Raw genomic sequence first — 19,095 nt, 5'->3', positions numbered from 1 at the left:
TCTGCTTCAGGTGAGGACAGCGTGGGCTGGCAGGGTGTGCAGGGAGGAGAGGGAGAGCAGCCACCCCCCAACAGACAGCCCAGTACCAATCAGGATCCATTTTAATCATCGTTGCAGTGTGTAAACATCGGTTACTGTCCATTAATGCTCTGGTCGGTCTGAGCAGCAGAAGATACGTGGTTATAAGCCTAGATTACGCTGGAGTCTATGAGCGGGTTAGAGAGGGGCCTCTGCGCAGAACCCCCTGGAGACAGTTTACTGCAGCCTGTCTCTGAGCAGAAACCTAAATGCTAATTTGGCATATACGGAGTCTCACGAGGGCCGCTTGGTGCCACCAGGCTGTGCCCAGCCTCGCAGGGCAGCTCTGGGGAAGGGGCAGCTCTGCCCCCCAGCTCTGGGCCAGGCTCTGTGATGCTGCTCCAGGGCTTGGCTGGCGCACGCTGCTCAGGCTGAGCTGGTGCCACCCTGGGAACAGGCTCTCTCCCAGCTGGAGCCAGCAGCAGGAGGAGTTCAGCTGCCCTCATCCCAAAGGCAGCTGTGGGCAGGGGGTGAGCTCCCCAGCCCAGGGGAGCAGGGAAAGGTGGATGTAGCAGGTGAGAGGCACGTTGATTGCAACCTGTCTGCAGGTCATACATTCCTCAGCGAAGGCCCTCGGCGGGTGCTGTCCTACAAAGGGGGGCACTACAGATCTTCATCGCCAATGCCCTCAAAGGCATAATTGCCATGGAAGTCATTAGCGCCCACATCATTAGCAGAACTGGAGTGGCTGATCCCTCGCAGGCTGACAGAGGTGAGCTTGCTCTGAGGAGAGGGGAGATGTTAGGGAGGATCCCCCATCAGTCTGAGGGTGATGGCACCAGTGCACCCACACACAACTCACCGAGAGTTTGGCCATCGGCTCCCTGGAGGCATCAGGTGAGTCCTGTAGGGACAGCAGGGTCAGGCGGCGCTGAGGTGGTGGGACATGCCACCCACCCTTTCCAAGTCCACATCTCCCCGCACTCCTGAGATGAGGCCAGGCCGCCCTCCCCTCCCCAAGTAATCTGGCTCCTGGAGATGAGTCCAGGTCCTCTTTCTCTTCCCAGGGCTGCAGGAGTGGGGCACTGCAGCCTTGCCGTCCTCTGCACTTGCCCCAGCCCTGCCAAAGGGATAGTAGCACCTCTGGGGGTAATGGGCTCTGGTACCCCACACACAGCGAAGCCCATGGTCACACCTGTCTCCCCTACCAGGGCTGCAGAGTCCTACTCACCAGCAGCGGGGGGGATTTCACAGCTTGCTGGCTGTCTGAGCGCCGCAGGGCTCCATTCATGCGCCGGCGGAACATCTGCAGGGAAGGAGCTCAGCTCAGCCCCAGGGTCCCCATTGGCAGCTCTAGAGGTTAAGACAGCCCCTGGGGATCCTTCATATTGCCCTGTGCTGAGGAGAGCAAGCAGGGCCCAGCCTAGACCCCAGGGAGTCAGAGGGGCGGAATGGGATGACGCCCCAGAGACAACACTCATCCCCAACCCTCACCTTCCTGATGCTGCCTCCAGACTTTTTCACCATCAACTCATCCACCATAGACTGCAGGCAGATGCTCAGCATAATGGCCTGCAAGAGACACGTGTCACAAGGCTTCATGCACCCCCACGGCTTTCCCAACAGGGCACACCAAGCACAGACCAGCCTTTTCCCTCACCTCCGTGCTTGTGCACAGCCAGCCTAGCACACAGGCAGCCCTACCTGCGGACTGGTGATGGTGACCCACTGCAGCCGGTCCTTGCTCATTAGATACTCAAAAGCCAGCTCCAGCTTTACTTCGGACTTTGCCGGGCTGCTGCCCGAGGGACCGTTGCTCATCGGCACCTGCAAGGGCACATGCTGAGGCTGGGAGCCTCCAGAGGGAAAGGAGCCAGCTTCCCAGGCCCCTGTGCTGACAGCAGGCATGCTCCAGCTGGGCACTGCACACCCTGCCCAGCTCCCACTGCCATTCCACCACCACCAATCCCCTCAAAGTCCTCACACCCATGGCCCCTTCAACCCCCAGAGCACAACTCAAGACCCTTCCCAGGGCAGCTGGGTGGAAGCAGGCAACACAGCCAGCCCCTTTCCTGGGGAGAGCTGTGAGACCAGCCCGGCACAGCCGGGTCTCACCAGAGCCCTCCCTGCTCCCCAGGGTCTCAGACATGTGGGACTCACCGAGGACGTGACCCGCCAGCACCGCATGCGTGTGACCTTGAAGCTGCCTTCCTTGATCTGCTCGTTGGGCAGCCGCACCTGGAAGTTGAGCTCGTTGTTGCCAGCACTGACGACTACATGGCATCCCTTCTCCGGGAAGTCAGTGACGCAGGGGTCGAACTTGAGATAGCCATAGTACTTGAGGGTCTGGGCCAGGCGGATGAACTGCAGGGAAGAGCCAGGGAAGCTCAGCACAGGCTGCCACCTTCCCAACATACCTCCTGGGCCAGCAACAGGCCACAAACCCAGCACCACAAGTTGACAGGGGAGTGGTGCCAGTCTGGTGCTGGGACTGCTCCAGTCACAGCATTGTGCCCTCCCCTACCTCCTTCTTGGAGACTTTTTCCTGCAGGGACTTCAGCTGCCGGTGCTGTTCCTTGTTGACAAGTATCCATCCATGCTCGATGTCTGACACCGTCTACCAAGGAGCAGAAGCTGGTGAGCAGCTGAGCCCAGAGCCACTCGAGACCCTGCACAGCCACAGATGAGGGATGCAGTGTCCCTCCTCACCCAGCTGGGCCACACTGACCCTCACCTGTGCATACAGCAAGTTCAACCCCACACGATGCTCCATTACATCGTCATCATAGGAGGAGTCCCAGTAGCTAGAAGGAAACCACATGGGTCAACCTATTCCGCAGCTCCTAACAGCAATGGGGAGAAAAACACCCCCCATGTTGGGACAAGGTGCTGGGCTGGCTCTCTGGCCAGCTCCCCTGTTAGCCATCAGTTGCCGTGTCCCACTCCCGCTCTTAAACAGCTGCCAGAGGCAGGAAGGGCTGTGTCTGGGTATGTGGAAACAAGCCCAGTAGGGCAGTCCAGCCACGCCATGTCATGGCTGGGGAAGCCCAGGTGTGTTCCTGCAGGCCAAAGCACCCACAGGTGGCAACGCCAGGAAGAGAAAGGTCCCTCTGCGGAGCACAAAGCCCAGACAGGACCCCACTGCTCCAGCAGGCACTGCTCCTCCAGCCCTGCCGCTCACCTCTTGCGCAGGATGATCCGGAACTCAGGGTTGTGCAGGCTGGTGACGGACACGTACGGCAGCTCGAACTCCTGCAGCTTCCGCACGACTGCAAGGAAACAGCAACTCAGCAGCAGCTCAGGGCAGCAGGAGCCCACCGGACCCCTGCCAGCCAAGGCACCCCAGGGGAGCCCGCTGGATCCCCACACCCAAGGCAGGGCCGTGGGGTCCAAGTACACAGCTCTTGCACCAGGGCAGGGTAGAGGGCAGATGTCCCGTTGCAGCCCTCATGGGGCTCCAGCATGCTCTACTCACAGGAGAAAGCTCCATCCTTGGTCTCTCTCACTAGGAAGAGGCTGAAGTAGCCAACCAGGTCATCTGGCAGATCCAGCTTGGAGGCCACAGCCTGGGAGTGAGAGCAGGAAGTCACCACTTCCCGCAGAGAGGCAGCCCTTCTACATCCTTACCCAGTGGCAGGATTAAGCCTGCGTGTGTTCTGGGGCCTCCCAGCAGCAGGAAAGCAGCACCTCTGCTGTGCTGGGGGCCAGGGCAGGGGAGACAATGGACAGGGAGTGGGGGAATTACATCCACCATGAGACAGCTGGGGCTTCCTGACATTAGTCTGGGCCCAAACATCAGCACACCCTTTCCAGCTCTTCAGCCCCACGACAATGCTGCTCTGGGGTAGGGACTCAGCAGGGAGGGCCAGGGGCTGAGAGGCTGAGGAAGCTCCTGCATGCATGAGAAGCCACAGAACTCCACAGGAGGAGCTGGTCTAGCCCAGCACAAGAACTTTGGCACCTCAAGGACATCCTCTGTCTGGTCCGAGGTAAGGATGGTGACCTTGACCTTCTGGCCATTGGAAAGTAGCACTTCCAGCACCACCTCCTCTGTGGGTATCTGCTGCGTCTCCTGGAGAGAGAAACAGGACTGCCACTGTGGCCCCACCACCACCACTGCTGACCATCCTCACAGCCCACGGGCCCCAGCTCGCACCGCCTGGCCCCAGCGGTCGGCACTCACCCCCATGCAGGCTGCCCTAGCAGCCCACCACCTCCAGCAGCTCCACCCTCACCTGCTGGGCTTTGCGCAGGAAGCTGTTGAAGATCTCACTCCCTCCAAGTGTCGGGTCCTGCCGCACTGGGACGGAAGATGAGCAGGGAATCAGCTGTTACGCGGGAAGGGGCAGGGACCCACAGCAGTGTCTGTCTGCTCTGCAGCCATGCAGAGCAGACACTCAGACTAAGCATGTGCTGTGTGTAGGGCATGCACGTGGGCGGCCATGGACACCCCGCAGGTGAAGGCACCAGGGGTCTCCACCTCTGCCAGGGCTGATGCCCCGTGGAGAAGGCCAGCTAATGCCAGAGTGAGTATGAAGATGTGCCACGGCAGACAGAGCAGTGCGGGAAAGAAGGTGCAGGTGGTGCCCCAGTGCCCTGAGTGACCAAGCCGGGGGCAGCCAACCCTGAGCTGCAGCACGGTGCAGACCCAGCTTACCCGCCTGCATGTATTTCTCCAGCTGTTCCCGTCGCTGCTCTACCTCTGCCGGGGTGAGTGTGAAGATCTTCTTTGGGGGAAAGGCTGGGACCACATTAGCGCCATACTCCTTCCTTAACTGGGAAGAGAGCAGAGTGCCATGAGAGCCTCCAGGGAGATGGCGGCTAGTCTGACCTCCCCCCCACAGCTGATTTCCAGGGCCCAGTCAGGACATCACAGGACAGGAGAAAAGGCCTGTATCCAGTGCCAAGGAACAGAACAATCCCCTGCCCAGCCCCATGGGCAGCGCATGCCTGCCTGCAGCCAGCACAGCACCCGACGCTGCGGCTCCCGCACAGTGCCTTCCTGCAGCACCCAACAGCAGCCCACGGGACCCAGCACCCTGCCTGCCAAAAGCACAGCAGGCACCACAGTGCTGCCCACAGGACAGGGGCTGGATGACAGCATCCACCACCCCTGGGGATGGCTCCCTACCTGCTCGTGCAGCCCCAGGAGCTGGCTGTAACGCACTCGGCAGTGCAACACCCCATTCACGTGGATGTTGTAGGCCTGTGGGGAGAGACACCAGTCAGATGCCAGCACCCCCCAGATCCACAGGCTACCCCAGGATGAAGCCACTGCAGGGCCACAGCCCAGGAGGAGGCAGTGCTCCTGAAGACACCACGAGGGGCAGAGGAGGCACCCCAGCCTTCCTCTCCTGACAGCAGAGCTCAGCCTCCATCCTGGGAAGTGCCAGGACCCCCCCCTTCCCCTCACAGCCATTTCCCAGGCTGGGCACCACTGCAGGAGCTGGATTTGCCTTGCAGGCACCAGCCCCAGCCCGGAGGCACCGATGCCAGCATCACGCTGCTCACTACCTGAACCCCCTCCAGAGCCTGCCCCAGAGCACACAGCTCAGCAGTGCTTCCCATGTGGGGCCAGGGCCCTCTCCAGCTCACTGGGGCAGCACCCCAATGGAGGTGGACACATGGAACAAGCAGCCTCAGGTAGGCACAGCCATGACCCCATGCACAGCCAGGACCAGGAGGAGCTGTGTCAGCATCCAAGGGCTAGTAAGCGAGGACAGATCAAACATCCAGGACTTGCACAGAAGAGTACAATACAGCATTGAAAGGCTTCTGTATGCTGCTCTTCTGAAGACAAGTCAGCGTTGGCGCAGACATGCAGCCCTGGGGATATGGTCAAAACCACTCAGGAAGTAGAAGCACATCCAAGAGATGTGCCCAACAGACACCAGGAAGGGGTAATCCTGCAGCTGCCCGGCCACAAGGAGAATACAGAGCCACACTGCAGCCCCATGGACACGGCTGTCCCCCAAGTCAGCAGGCAAGAACACCCCTCCACGCTCCCGGCAGCAAGGAGAAGCGGCAGCTCTCCATCCTGCAGGCCCCAAACACATTTGGAGAAGCGAGCAGAGTAACACAGCGGCCAGAACAGCAACCCAGGCTGCACTCAGGCCAGCGGAGGGGAGCCTGATGGCCAGCCGCAGAGACGCATGGCCAAGACATCCCCACTGCCAAAGGCTGCAGGTTTGGGCTCACTCCAGCACCTCCCAGGGTGCAAGGCCACAGCCATCCCTCACCACAGGGCAAGGGTTTCTTTCCTCGTGTGCTGCCTGCCCGCCCTGGGGCCACCAGAACATGCCCCAGCACTTCAGGTTGCTTGCAAGTATAAGAGCTGCTGCAGAGAGCTCAGCAGGACACGTCCCTCAGCCAAGGGGAGAGGACGGACATCCTCTGTCACTGCAGACAGAGCTGCACAGGGCCCAATGACTCCATGCCCCAGGCACCCCGCCACAGGCAGCATCCTCCAAGGGGACAGTGCTGTTCCCCTCTGTGCCAGAGCAGGTCCTGGCATCCCCAGAATGGTGTTTGGGAGGGCGGGACTGCACCACAGGGGATGGAGACGAGCCTCCAGCCAGCGACTGCAGCCCAGGCATGTACCTCCCATGGCCGTTTCACTCACTGGAAGCCCCAAGCATCCTCCTGCCCCTGACAACTGGGGCTGCCCGGAGTCAGCAAAGGCACCTGCCCAGGCCATGCTGGCCCTGCACACACTGGAGCTCACACTGGCTTCTCACACCATCTCTGTGGGGTCACCAGCTCCTGCCCAGACTCAGGGCTGCAAAACAGCTCTCCTCTGACACTGGGACCACCACCTGAGGGCAAAGTGCAGAGTGCTCCTGCGGGCCTTGTACAACCGCAGCTGCCTGTGGATCACAAGACAGCTTCGCAGCCCTTCCTGCAGCTCACAACCACCCTGTGTGTCCCTGACACACCACCTCCTGCTGCCGAGAGCACCGGGCAGATCTCCCAGAGAGGGATCGCAGCAAAAGGGGCAGGCAAGGGACCTCCATGTTGACAGCCGCGGGGCCAAGGAGCCCACAGCAGCCCACCCGTATCCGGAGAAAGAAGCAGCGGGCCTGGCCCCGGCCCCCGCGGCCGCACCGCCGAGCAGCCCGGGGGGCTCAGCCCGCCGCAGTGTCCCTCCGGTGACCGGGGAACCGACTCCGGAGGAGCTGCCAAGCCGGAGGGCGTTCACGGCGAGCCGAGCAAAACAGGAAGCCGGGACGGACGGACGGGCTGCCGGGCCCCGATGAGCCGGGCCCCGGGACGGGATGCGGCCGCCGCCCGCTGTCCTTCCCCCCGCCCCGCAACGCAGCCGGCTCGGCCCCGTCTCTGCCGGCCCTAAGGAGCCGGGACGGCGCGGCCGGGGAGCGGGATACCGGCTGGGGATGGCGGCCCCGGCCCGCACAAGGCCACCCGGGACCGGCGTCGGGACTACTGGCCCGCACAGCCCCACCGGGCAGCGACCACCCCGTAACGTCGGATTCAGACCCGGCCCCACCGGCCCGGGGGTCGCCGCCCCGCTCCGCCCCGCACCCGCGGGACAGCTCCGCGCCGGCCCCGCTCACCACGTAGGCGGCGCCGCCGTCGCCGGCTCGGGTCTCGGTCTCGGGGATGGAGAAGTGCATGGCGGGGCCGGGACGGGCCGGGTCGCGCGCCCCCGCTACCTGCCGCGAGCCGCCATGTCGGAGCCCGGCGCTCCCCGGTACCGCCCCGCGGGGCCCCCGCGATGGCGCGGCCGGCGGAACACGCCCGCCGGGGCCGGCCCCGCTCCGTCCCGCTCCGCCCCGCAGGAGCCGTGGGGCAGCCCCGCGCCTGGTGCCGGCAGCGTCCCAGCGACACCGTGCGTGCGGCTCCGCTCCGGTGCTGCGCGCGGCCCCGGAGCCGGACAGGCCCCGGCCGAGAGGGAGGGGAGCGCCCCGGTAAAAGTAACAGCCCCCGCCGCAGCTACAGCGTGGCGTCACCGCGCGTCATGCGGGGTCCGCTGACGTCACGGCAGGTCCCGCCGGCAGGGAGCGCTGCTGGGAGGCGGAGCAGGCGCCATGGCGGAGCGGGAGGCGCCGGGCGGTGAGTGCGGGACCGGAGCGGGGCGGACGGAGCGCGGCACTGGCACCCACCCGGCCCCGCTCACCCTTGTCCTTCTTGTAGGTGCGGGCCCTGAAGCAGCCGCGCCGGAGAGACCGCAGGTGAGCAGGGCCGGGGCCGGCGTGGTGCTGGGAGCCGCGTCGGGGAGGGCGTGGGGGACGCGGGCTGCCTGACCGTCCGCTCCCGCAGGGCACGGAGCTCTCCCGGGAGGAGAAGCTGCAGCTGCGGAAGGAGAAGAAACAGCAGAAGAAGAAGAAAAGGAGCGAGAAGGGGCCGTTGGCTGAGACCCCGGAGCTGGGGTCACCCCCCGAGGCACGGCAGCCGCAGGGTGAGGACCCCTTTTCCCCCGGCAGCCCTCCCCACAGCCCGAAGAGGGGCAGTCCTGTGCGAGGCCACGGTGGCCTCCGGGGCTTGGAATCCTTGTGCTGGAACAGCCGGAGCCAGTAGCGTTCTCCAGTCATGGGAGGCTGCAGCAGGACCTCACCACCTCGGGTGCCTGCGTGTTTGCAGGGTCTGAGATGCAGAGAGGACAGTCCCCTGCCTTCCTGACTATGGGGCTGGCCTGGTGGTCCCATGTCAGCGGCACAGGGGTTGTGGTAAGGTGCTGGACAACGTGGGATGTATTCCCATCTGTCTCTCCAAACACAGATCCTTGCGCAAAGGAGGGTCTTCTTGCCACGGGCTGCCCCATATTTTGGGCTGCATCTCATGGTGATTGAGGCTGGGTACTGACTTCCTTTCCTCTACCATCTCTTGCAGTAGCTGCTCATCTCACATCCCCCCCAGCCTTGGCTGATGGCCCCAACGATGGTGAGAAGCCTGCAGGAGGCAAAAGCAAAGCTGAGCTGCGAGCAGAGCGCCGGGCCAAGCAGGAGGCTGAACGGGCCCAGAAGCAGGCCAAAAAAGCAGAGCTGAGCCAGGCAGCCATAGCAGCCAAGCCCAGGCTGACCCCGATCGAGCCCCAGTCTGGTAAAGCCACTGTCACCATAGGGTGGGTAAGCAGGGAGGGAGGGGACTGCAGTGGGCAACCAACCTTTCCACAGTGCCATGAGCACTGCCATGCCGTGTATTCCCTGAGTCTTGGGGCAGTGTGACTGGACTGGGGGCTTCCCCAGGCTGGCATCACCTCATACCACCCTCCCTGCTGTCCTCACAGTGGTAAAGCGGCTGCCAGAACACGTGCAGATGGATGATCCCACTGCCCAGAGGAAACTGGCCAAGAAGCTGGAGCGGCAGCAGGTAGGAGGAGGGCTGGGTAACAGGCTGCATGCTTCGGGGCAGTCATGCTGCAGGTGTGTGTGGTGGGATTAGTGTCTGTTCTCTGCTGGGCAAAGCGGACCTCTGGCGTGCTGTGAGTGCGGGGTGTGATTGGTCGTGCTGGAGCGAGCAGGACTGTATGGCAGCTTTGGCTAAGTCATCATCAGTGCTGTTTGGCTGCAGGTACCCCTGAGGCAGGACTATGGCACCAAGGTCAACCTGTTCTCCCACTTGCACCAGTACAGCCGGAAGAAGCCACTGACACAGCAGATGAGGTACGTGGCCTCCCTAACCCAGGCCTTTGGCAAGCATTTGGCTCTGTTTTGGTTGTGGCTGCAAAATGGCTGTAGTGAAGGGGTATCATGGCCCTGTGTGTGCAACAGGCTTGATGGGGTGGTGGGGGATACTTTTTGCTTTGTTTGAGGAGCGGTGGCTGGGGCAGTCAGATGTCATACATGTGGGGTGAGGAGAGCTGCCCTCAGGCAGTGCAGGGCCACAGGAGAGGGTGCTGTGGGCTTAGCTTCACTCCTCCTTAGAGCAAAGAGGAGCTGTCCTGGGCCACCCTTCAGGTTGTTTCGCTGGAGGCCTGGCACTGGGTTGGTTGTTCCTGGGCTGTAGAGGGCCCCGGCTGGTAGCTCTGTCGTATTTGTCCCTGCAGCATCCCCTCCACTGTAATTCACCCAGCTGTGGTGCGCCTTGGCCTCCAATACTCCCAGGGCATCATCAATGGCTCCAATGCTCGTTGCATCGCCTTGCTGGAAGTCTTCAAACAGGTATGTGAGCAGCTACCTGTGCCCACCAAGCAGTGGGGTGTTGCACCATGCACAGGCATCTCCTCCTATTCCCTGGCTATCGAGACTATATCTGTGCTCAGTCATCTTCAGCCTCTTCCTTCTGACTGTTCCCAGGGCTGAGCCCTGCTGGTGTCCTGTTCTGGTGCTACCACTGCAAATTTGAGTTCCTGAAGCCCCCCTTTACCCCATTGTGAAAGTGTGTCAAGCTGTGCAATACGCGTTCCTGGCTGGTCTGCAGCCTGTTGTGTGAGGGTGGTTGCATGCCCTGCCTAGCCAGAAAGGGCAGGTGCCCTGAGCTCATGCTCTCTTCCTTCTTGTCTTAGCTGATCCGAGATTACTCAACTCCCCCCAGTGAGGAGCTGTCAAGGGACCTAGTGGCCAAGCTGAAGCCGCACATCAGGTGAGGGCTCCTGGTGCTGGAGCAGAGGGACTGAGGCTGCACTGAGTGTCATCTGTCGATCACCTCTGGCTTGATGTCCACCTAAACTTGGTCTGACTTTACTGGGGCTCTGACTCCTACCTCCCAGCCCACTGTCCCCAGCGCAGCTGCACCCTCCCTCTTGCTGTCCTGTTCTCTAGGCTGCTCTGGAGCTAAGTGTATTTCCTCTCTGCAGCTTCCTGAACCAGTGCCGGCCCCTTTCAGCCAGCATGGGCAATGCCATTAAGTTCCTTAAGAAGGAGATTTCGTGCCTACCCGACACCCTGCGAGAGGAGGAGGTGAGTGGCCTCATGTGCGCATCAGGCACCAGGGTGGTGTCTTACTGGCAGCATCAGTAAAGTCACTGGTGAAGAAGAATGTGGTTTTTCAGTGCTCAGCTATGTCCCGTGCAAAAAGCTCCCCAGGAGCCTGCTGGCTGTGGAGCAAGGGGCAGCGGTGTGGTGAACATCATGAGAACCCCTGAGGCTGCGTGGCTGGTGGGCTAAGAGGAGTCAAGCTGAAGAGTCTGAGTAGTAAAATCTCCGTGGGGTGACCAGAGCAATTGACCAGGAGGTGCAAGGGCAGAGCTGGGGAGGGCCTGATGGCAGCTCAAACACATGGTGAGGCACCATGGTCTGCTGGGAGCTTGTGCTGGGTCAGGAATGGCCCCATGTGTCTTGCATATCCGCTGTCCCAGGGGAAGGTGCCATTCAGCATACAGTCTGACTGGGAGCCAGGCAGGGCTGAGCCCACCGCCATACCAGGCTGCGAGGGACAACAGAGTGTTCATGGTGTGGGAAAGCCGTGCTGTACGTGATGGCACTGTCTCCCCAGGCGAAGGAGAAGCTGCAGGACACTATTGACAAATATCTGCGAGAGAAGATTCTTCTGGCAGCTGAAGCCATTTCAAGGTCTGCCTTTGAGAAGATAAATGACAACGATGTGATCCTGGTGTATGGATGGTAAGAGGAGAGCCAGGGCAGCCAGGCCAGCGGGTGGGAAAAGAAAACCTGAATGAACACAGGAAGGTCTTGCAAAAGCAGTGTTTAAAGGGTGGAAAAGTTGGTGTTGGCCAGGGCGGAGAGAGGGGTTGTGGCTCTGGGTCCAGCAACCAGAAATAGAACAAGCAGGGAGTGGGCAGTGAGAGGCTGTACAAGGGTGTCAGGATGGAGCAGAGCATGGCCTGGGATCAGCACTTGCTCAATGGATGCAAATGTGTTGTTAGTGCTTTAGGAAAAGCAGAGAGCTCATTGGGACTGTCCTGAGAGACAGGCAAGCTGATGAGCTCACGTCACGAGGTGGTGACAGAGCATTTTCTGCCTGGCAGCTGCCAAGGGGAATGCTAAACAGTGTCTGTGGGGTGCAGTGGACTGTGTCGGCAGAGCTGGCTGCGAGCAGGCATCCCTGAAGGGCCCCGCTGTGGAGGGTTGTGTCCTGCTCACGTGGTTTACGATTTCTCTGTATGCTGGGACAGGTTGGATGCTGGAAGCACTGAAACCCTCGGACTAGTTCAGGGAACAAACAGGAGGGTCTGATCAAGTAGACTTACACCGGCCTATACTGATTAATGTAGTTGTGTTAGCACCTCAGACGTGGTTTGTGAATGCCTGAGTTTGCCCTGCCTGCTGTTGCAACTTAAACAGGCCCACCAGCCTGTAGCGTTACAGTAGCGGGTGACAACTTGACTGGGCTGAGAAGTGCCTGACAGAGGCTTAAAGCCATCACTGTCAGCAAAGCCTGTACCAAAGGCTTGTCTGAGTCTCTGCTGTTCAGAGCTCAGCACTGTCCTCTGTTTGCTTGTGTCCAGTGTTGAGTGTTTTAAGAAACCCAGATTCACCACTTCTTCAATACAGGGCACCCATGGAGCACTCGTGAGCTTTAACTGGCATTTTAAACAGAATGTAGCAGTGTCAGATGTCAGGAAGCAGAAATAGGGAAGCTCATTCTTCCTTTGAGGGACTGTGTCCCAAAAGGTAGAGGTGGGAAAAGGAGACAGAGACCACTGTGGCAAAAGAACCCAGGTGTGATATGCCTCATGGGGGCTCATCAAGGAAGGAGCAGGAGGTCAGTGTGGGCCTGGAGCATTCTGAGAGGAGAACTTGGAGGGGGTTTGAAGGGGAGAGTCCCCCACTGTGGTCACAGATAAGCAGAGGTCAGTGCTGCTTCCAGGGAGGGCTGAAACATAACTTTTCCCACTGCAAAGACAGGGAGGAGGGTCCCGGAAGCAAGTGTAGCAGGAGAGTGTCTGGAAGGGGCAGCAGTTACAATGGTGAGTGTGGACACCAGCTCTGCTCGGACTCATCTCCAGACAGCATTAGTCCATCAGCTTCTAGGAGGGAGCCCAACTCCTGCCCTGGGTAAGGGAGACATTGCTCTGCTTGGGCTGGATGTGTCCAGGGACCTGCTGAGGCAGCTGGTGCCTGGCAGTGCCTGCTCTGCTGCAGCTGCTGGCAGCCAGCCCCTGCTTTGGGTGCTTGTCAGGACTGTCCCTTTGGCAAGACCCCAGACTGACACTCAGGAAACCTCCTGCCCAGCCAGCACCTGATGAGTCCTACACTGGAGCCAGCACCAAGGAAAGTCTCTTGGCATGGGGCTACACTTGTGGGCAGTGCTGGCAGCATGGAGTGTCTGCATGGGCTGGGTGCGAGCTTTCTAACTGGTGTCCATCAGCTCTTCCCTCGTGAACCGCACACTGTGCGATGCCCATGTGAAGAAGGGCCGAGCCTTCCGCGTTATCGTGGTGGACAGCCGTCCGCGGCTGGAAGGCCGGGAGACACTACGGCGGCTGGTGCGTAAGGGCATTCACTGCACCTATGTGATGATCAACGCCATCTCCTATGTGCTGCCTGAGGTAAGGAGCAGAGTGAGGCTGTGCTGAGGGCAGTGGTGGGTTCAAGGGAGGCTGCAGGGTGATGAAAGGTGCCAACAGATCCCTGTGCTTCCCTGACAGGTGTCTAAAGTGCTGCTGGGGGCCCATGCACTCCTAGCCAACGGCTCTGTCATGTCCCGAGTGGGGACGTCCCAGATAGCACTGGTCTCCAAGGCTTACAACGTGCCCGTCCTGGTGTGCTGTGAGACCTACAAGTTCTGTGAGCGAGTGCAGACGGACTCTTTTGTCTCCAATGAGCTGGGTATGGCTTCTGTCTGCTTCCTGCCACCTGAGACCTGCGCCCGCTGCTGGCCAGGCTGGGCTGCTCTACTCTGGCGCACCCTTCCCAGGCCAGGGGCCTCCTCTTAGAAGGGTGGCCCAGCAGGCAGCAGTGGTGTGTGCTCCCAGGGCAGAAAGGGAAGGTGCTGTCCCTGATCCTGCTGCCTGTTCTCTCCACAGATGACCCTGATGATCTGATTGTGCTCCGGAAGGGCCAGGCCCAGCTGGGTGGCTGGGCAGAGAATAAGTCCCTGCGCCTTCTCAACCTTGTCTATGACGTGACGCCACCTGACCTGGTGGATCTGGTCATCACAGACTTGGGCATGATCCCCTGCACTTCGGTGCCTGTTGTCCTGCGGGTCAAGAATGTGGATCAGTAGTAGGGGCAGCAGCACGGACACTAATAAACCAGGCCCCACGATACACCTTGTCTGTTCTCTGTGGGGTGGCAGGAGCCCTGATGACCGATGTCACCACAGGCTCAGCTCTGCGTGGTCCTTGGGGATGCTGGCATGTCTGCCCAGCCTGTTGCTGTTGCTTCAGGCTGTACCAGTGAAGGCTCTTCCCTGTCCCGGGGCCCCTCCTCTGGGACATGGGAGAAACAGTGACCTGGTGACAGTCCCTAGCTTACATCTCTGGCTGTCGTTCTGGTAACCACTCGAGATGGGCTTGTGCAGGAGAGCCTAGAGCCGGGTGCGTTTGATGCTGCAACCCCCTGAGGGGGTCAGAGCTGCTCCTGGTGCAGGATCCAGCGTGAGCAAAAGCTGGGGGTTCTGGCACAGGGAGGGGGATATCCTGCCTTGTTCTGAAGCATTCCCGTCCATTTCTGGTATGGTAAAGTTGTTGCTTTGTCCCAGCTCCTGTCAGAGATTGCTGTGGGCTCTGTGTGCTTATCCTAAACAGTATAGGTGCCAGTGCATGTTTCCAACCCTGATGGGGTGCCTGTGATTCTGCCCTGTGCAGAAGAAGAGGCGATTTATACTCCGATGTCACCTGTCTGCTGCCAAGTGCTGTGGCCGACGGGAACCGAAGCCGGGGCGGTGCCAGCGGAGGCCGGGGAATGGCGCTGAGGGGACCGGAGCCGCGGGGTGGGGCCTGTGAGGTGGGGCGTGTCCATGCAAACGAGCACCGCGAGGCATCACGGGACACCCGCGACACAGAAACACCCCTGTGGGCTCGGGCGCACGCGGCGGCACAAAGAGGGGTGCGGGGCGCGCGGGACCGTGCGGGGCGCGTGCCGCGTGCCGGTAGCGGCGGGCGCGGTGTCCGTGAGGTGCGTGTGTGTCGTGCGGCGAGGGGCGGTGGGTGCGCGAGGGGCAGGCATACTTACCTGGCAGGGGAGACACCATGATCAAGCAGGTGGTTTTCCCAGGGCGAGGCTCATCCCTTGCACTCCGGGTGTGCTGACCCCTGCGATTTCCCCAAATGCGGGAAACTCGACTGCATAATTTGTGGTAGTGGGGGACTGCGTTCGCGCTCTCCCCTGGTCCAAGCGGTTCAAGAGCAGAGAGGACGAGGGCAGCTCCCGGGGGCCCGCACGAAGAACGGGAGCAGCCGCTCACGCGTGTGCTCGGGACGTGCTGCGGGTGGGAGCTCCCCGAGCAGTTTGCGCACCTCGAGGGCGCTGGCACCCGGGCAGGGCCGGTTCGGTTCCGCGCTCTGGGTAAGACGGGAGCTGACGGGCTGAGCGCCGCGCAAACTCCCTTTCCCCCGTGGGCCGGGGCCGCGCGTGAGCGTCCGGTTACCGCCGACATCGGAATGGGGCCGAGGGGAGCGGAGCCCTCCCGGGCTTGCGGGGCCCAGCACTGGACACAGGATTACGGGTGCGGGCGCAGCAGTGCCAGCGCAGGGGGATGATCACTGCCCCGGCCCTGCTGCCGCGCTATTGCTGACACAGGCCAGGATGCCGCTGGCCAACTTGGCTGCCTGGGCACAAGCTGCTCGTGTTCAGCAGCCGCCAGTCAGCGCCCCCGGGTCCCTTTCCGCCGAGCAGATTTCCAGGCACTCTTCCCCAAGCCTGTAGTGTTCCACGGGGTTGTTGTGACCAAATGCAGGACCCGGCACTTGGCCTTGGCGAGCCTCGCACCAATGGCTACAGCCCGTCCAGATCTCAGAACTGACCCACACTGACTGAAACAAGGGGGACAGAAAATCACAAAATGGAATATATAAACCTTTAGAATCAGTTTTAAGTAATGTTAAGTTTGATGGCTTTGTAACAGTAGCAATGGAAAATTACTGAAGTGCACGATACATAGAAAAAAAAATAGAGTGCAGCTAGAGAATACAGTGAGCATTCTTGTACAAGATAAATTGTTATAGTTGACAGAGTTTTAAGAAAAACAGTCTAGAGGAACAGGACACAGGGATAAGGAGTATCTGGGAATGGCAGGTGTCCAGGATGGGCTACAGTTAAACTAACTGATAAGTAGGAGGATAGGAGGATTATTATGTCTCCTGTGCTAACGAGCCAATTAAACTGGTATGAGCACCTACTGCGCATGCTCCAAAGGCTGCCAGAAGTGATGAAGATTGTTGGAAGAAGTAAACGACCCTGAGAGACCACCACCACAATTCTGTACGCATGAGCAGAACTTTCTGGAAAATGACGTAATGTACGTATGCCCAGGGACTATATAAGGACGGCTTGTGGAACAGCAGAGACACACGTTGGGAGGAGCTCTCCCCCGTGTCTCCCGGCGCCGCAATAAAGAATACCTGCTTGTCAGCTTGAAAACTTTGCTGGCAAGTTTGTTCCTGGAGTTTCCTCCGAATCAGGACAGACATCGGCTCTTCGTCAACTGTCGCGTCCTCTCAGCCTACCGAACGTGTCAGCACCTGCAGCAACCCCAGCACCAAACTGTGCGCACCGCCCCACGCCAGCTCTGTTGTTGAACCGCTTGGACCAGGGGAGAGCGCGAACGCAGTCCCCCACTACCACAAATGATGCAGTCGAGTTTCCCGCATTTGGGGAAATCGCAGGGGTCAGCACACCCGGAGTGCAAGGGATGAGCCTCGCCCTGGGAAAACCACCTGTTTGATCATGGTGTCTCCCCTGCCAGGTAAGTATGCCTGCCCCTCGCGCACCCACCGCCCCTCGCCGCACGACACACACGCACCTCACGGACACCGCGCCCGCCGCTACCGGCACGCGGCACGCGCCCCGCCTCCTGCCGCCACCAACGCGCACCTGCCCAGAGCCCGCGTGCGCCCGAGCCCACGGGGGTGTTTCTGTGTCGCGGGTGTCCCGTGATGCCTCGCGGTGCTCATTTGCATGGACACGCCCCTCCTCGCAGGCCCCACCCCGCGGCTCCGGTCCCCTCCCGTCCCGTCTCCCCTCAGCGCCGTTCCCCGGCCTCCGCTGGCCCCGCCCGGCCTCGCTCCCGCCTCTCGCCGCCGACAGCGAGCCGGGGCAGAGCCGGTGCCGTCTCACGCCGGTTCTTACCCGCCCGCCCGTGCCTGGGGCTGGTCCCGCCCGTTTCTCCCCAGACGTCACGAGCCGTGGCTCAGGTTGGCCCCGGTTTCCCTCATGGCCGCTTCTGGGCTCTGGCCTCGCTCCGCGAGAGCAGCGCGTGCCGCTGCCGCACAGCAGCAGCCCTCGGGCAGCCGGCACGTCCCAGCGCAGCTCCGCTCGCCCGTGCTCACGCTCTTCTCCCCGTGGCCGTGGGGCTGCAGCGGTGTCAGCGGCAGCACCCACCTGCTCCGAGGGCCATGGCGAGTCCCAGCAGCCGTGCCCAGGCTCCGGGCGGGGAATCGGGCGGGTCTGTGTGTGCCGGGGGACTGCGAGGCCGCGAGGGGGGCCAGCCGGGAGCGCTGGAGCTGCGGTGGGGCTGGGGCGCTGCAAGCGCTGCAGCTCCCAGCCCCTCCCCTCCCCCGGGAACTGTTCCCCGGTGCTGGCACCGCACCCTGAGCCCGTGGCTTGGCTCTTCCGGGGGTGCCCGCTCTTGCCACGCTGCTGGCAGCTTCCAGACCCCACGGCTCTGGCTCCGGGGGTCACCGGCTGTGAACGCTTTTGCTCTCTGCCCTGCACGTGCTCCAATGTTGGCCTTTTGACCGGAACCCACTCCAGCGCCACCCGGAGGGGGCTGCCCAGCTACCAGAACGCAGCCCCATGGCTGGGGACCCGGCTTTCTGCTCTGGCTGCGGGGGGGAGTGAAGGCGGTAGAATTTGCATGAGAAACAGTTCGGGATCGAGCTCTGAGGCCTTAACGCTTAACAAGCCCTGGGGCCGTGAGCTGGGGTGTCGAAGGACAGGCAAGGTCGCAAAACAAGCCTCGGGCGGGTGGGCTGTGGCGGGAGCCTCACTTGGAGCCAGACGATGTGGGCGTTGCGAGAGCGGCTGAGACGGCGGGGAGAAGCGGTCGCCGTCTGGACAACGCGTGCTGCAACGTTGTTACTGGACTGTACCCGGAGCGTTTTACAGGGGCCAGTGAGATTGAACGTGCCATGTGTGTGCAGGCTGGGAAAGCACCGAGCGAGGGGGTAAGAACGGCTTGACTGTAACAAAGGTGGATTCGAGTCTCCTCCTCAGCCGGAGTCCGCGTCGTGACACGCCACAGCTGGGGAACGCGGATCCCTCTTTGCCCCCTGCAGGATCAGCCCACAGTGGAGCTGAGCTCGTGTGCCCGGGCACCGCTGGACACCTCTCCCCTGACACACACCCCGGCTCCAGCCCGGTCCCGCTCACCGAGCCCTCGCCGGGCGGTCCCTGTCTCGGTGCCGGTCACGGCTCCCGGTGCGGGCGGGCAGAGGGACCGAGAGGCCGCCGGCCGAACTCGCAGGGGGCGCCCTGGTGAGAGCGGGGCGGGGCCTGCAGGCAGGGGGCGTGTCCATGCAAACGAGCACCGCGAGGCATCACGGGACACCCGCGACACAGAAACACCCCCGTGGGCTCGGGCGCACGCGGCGGCAGAAAGAGGGGTGCGGGGCGCGCGGGACCGTGCGGGGCGCGTGCCGCGTGCCGGTAGCGGCGGGCGCGGTGTCCGTGAGGTGCGTGTGTGTCGTGCGGCGAGGGGCGGTGGGTGCGCGAGGGGCAGGCATACTTACCTGGCAGGGGAGACACCATGATCAAGCAGGTGGTTTTCCCAGGGCGAGGCTCATCCCTTGCACTCCGGGTGTGCTGACCCCTGCGATTTCCCCAAATGCGGGAAACTCGACTGCATCATTTGTGGTAGTGGGGGACTGCGTTCGCGCTCTCCCCTGGTCCCTGTGTTCCAAGAACAGCTCTGCCTCCCCCGTCCGTGCTGTCTTTCGGCTCCGTTCGCGGCTTCTGTCCTGCAGCTCCTTGCGCTTTCCGCACCCGCTGTGGTCGCGCTCGTTCCAGGCCGCTCTCCGGCTCCCGCGTGCCCAGCCCGGTCTCTCCGCCGTGGCTC

General features: G+C 61.7%; 2 protein-coding genes, 1 long non-coding RNA gene and 3 other non-coding genes across 6 annotated transcripts; 3 read left to right on the top strand and 3 right to left on the bottom strand.

Annotated features, from left to right (window-relative positions):
• Nucleotides 1-83: 83 nt before the first annotated feature.
• Nucleotides 84-7,952, bottom strand: SNX17 (sorting nexin 17). The gene is made up of 15 exons (XM_065682083.1): nt 7,590-7,952; nt 5,150-5,224; nt 4,676-4,793; nt 4,254-4,318; nt 3,980-4,090; nt 3,494-3,584; nt 3,200-3,287; nt 2,753-2,822; nt 2,543-2,635; nt 2,179-2,382; nt 1,723-1,845; nt 1,513-1,590; nt 1,250-1,324; nt 881-922; nt 84-801 (listed from the first exon to the last, which is right to left on the bottom strand). The coding sequence occupies exons 1-15, from the start codon at nt 7,647-7,649 to the stop codon at nt 682-684; spliced, it is 1,413 nt and encodes a 470-aa protein (XP_065538155.1). The 5' UTR covers nt 7,650-7,952; the 3' UTR covers nt 84-681.
• Nucleotides 7,953-7,991: 39 nt separating this feature from the next.
• Nucleotides 7,992-14,146, top strand: EIF2B4 (eukaryotic translation initiation factor 2B subunit delta). The gene is made up of 13 exons (XM_065682074.1): nt 7,992-8,088; nt 8,170-8,207; nt 8,296-8,434; nt 8,866-9,075; nt 9,263-9,345; nt 9,547-9,638; nt 10,022-10,136; nt 10,481-10,557; nt 10,772-10,874; nt 11,410-11,537; nt 13,246-13,426; nt 13,526-13,706; nt 13,904-14,146. The coding sequence occupies exons 1-13, from the start codon at nt 8,064-8,066 to the stop codon at nt 14,101-14,103; spliced, it is 1,572 nt and encodes a 523-aa protein (XP_065538146.1). The 5' UTR covers nt 7,992-8,063; the 3' UTR covers nt 14,104-14,146.
• Nucleotides 14,147-15,045: 899 nt separating this feature from the next.
• LOC136016023 (U1 spliceosomal RNA) lies at nt 15,046-15,209 on the top strand. Its single transcript, XR_010613465.1, has one exon. It is a non-coding gene; the product is annotated as a U1 spliceosomal RNA (small nuclear RNA).
• Nucleotides 15,210-15,894: 685 nt separating this feature from the next.
• Nucleotides 15,895-16,774, bottom strand: LOC136015730 (uncharacterized). The gene is made up of 2 exons (XR_010613312.1): nt 16,442-16,774; nt 15,895-16,321 (listed from the first exon to the last, which is right to left on the bottom strand). It is a non-coding gene; the product is annotated as an uncharacterized LOC136015730 (long non-coding RNA).
• Nucleotides 16,630-16,793, bottom strand: LOC136016033 (U1 spliceosomal RNA). Its single transcript, XR_010613475.1, has one exon. It is a non-coding gene; the product is annotated as a U1 spliceosomal RNA (small nuclear RNA).
• Nucleotides 16,794-18,761: 1,968 nt separating this feature from the next.
• On the top strand, nt 18,762-18,925 carry LOC136016032 (U1 spliceosomal RNA). The gene has a single exon (XR_010613474.1). It is a non-coding gene; the product is annotated as a U1 spliceosomal RNA (small nuclear RNA).
• Nucleotides 18,926-19,095: the final 170 nt, after the last annotated feature.

The sequence above is a fragment of the Lathamus discolor genome, chromosome 5 (assembly GCF_037157495.1).
Source record: "Lathamus discolor isolate bLatDis1 chromosome 5, bLatDis1.hap1, whole genome shotgun sequence".
NCBI lineage: Eukaryota > Metazoa > Chordata > Aves > Psittaciformes > Psittacidae > Lathamus > Lathamus discolor.
Note: the sequence above shows the minus strand (reverse complement) of the source record. Positions and strands in the feature narration are given on the sequence as shown.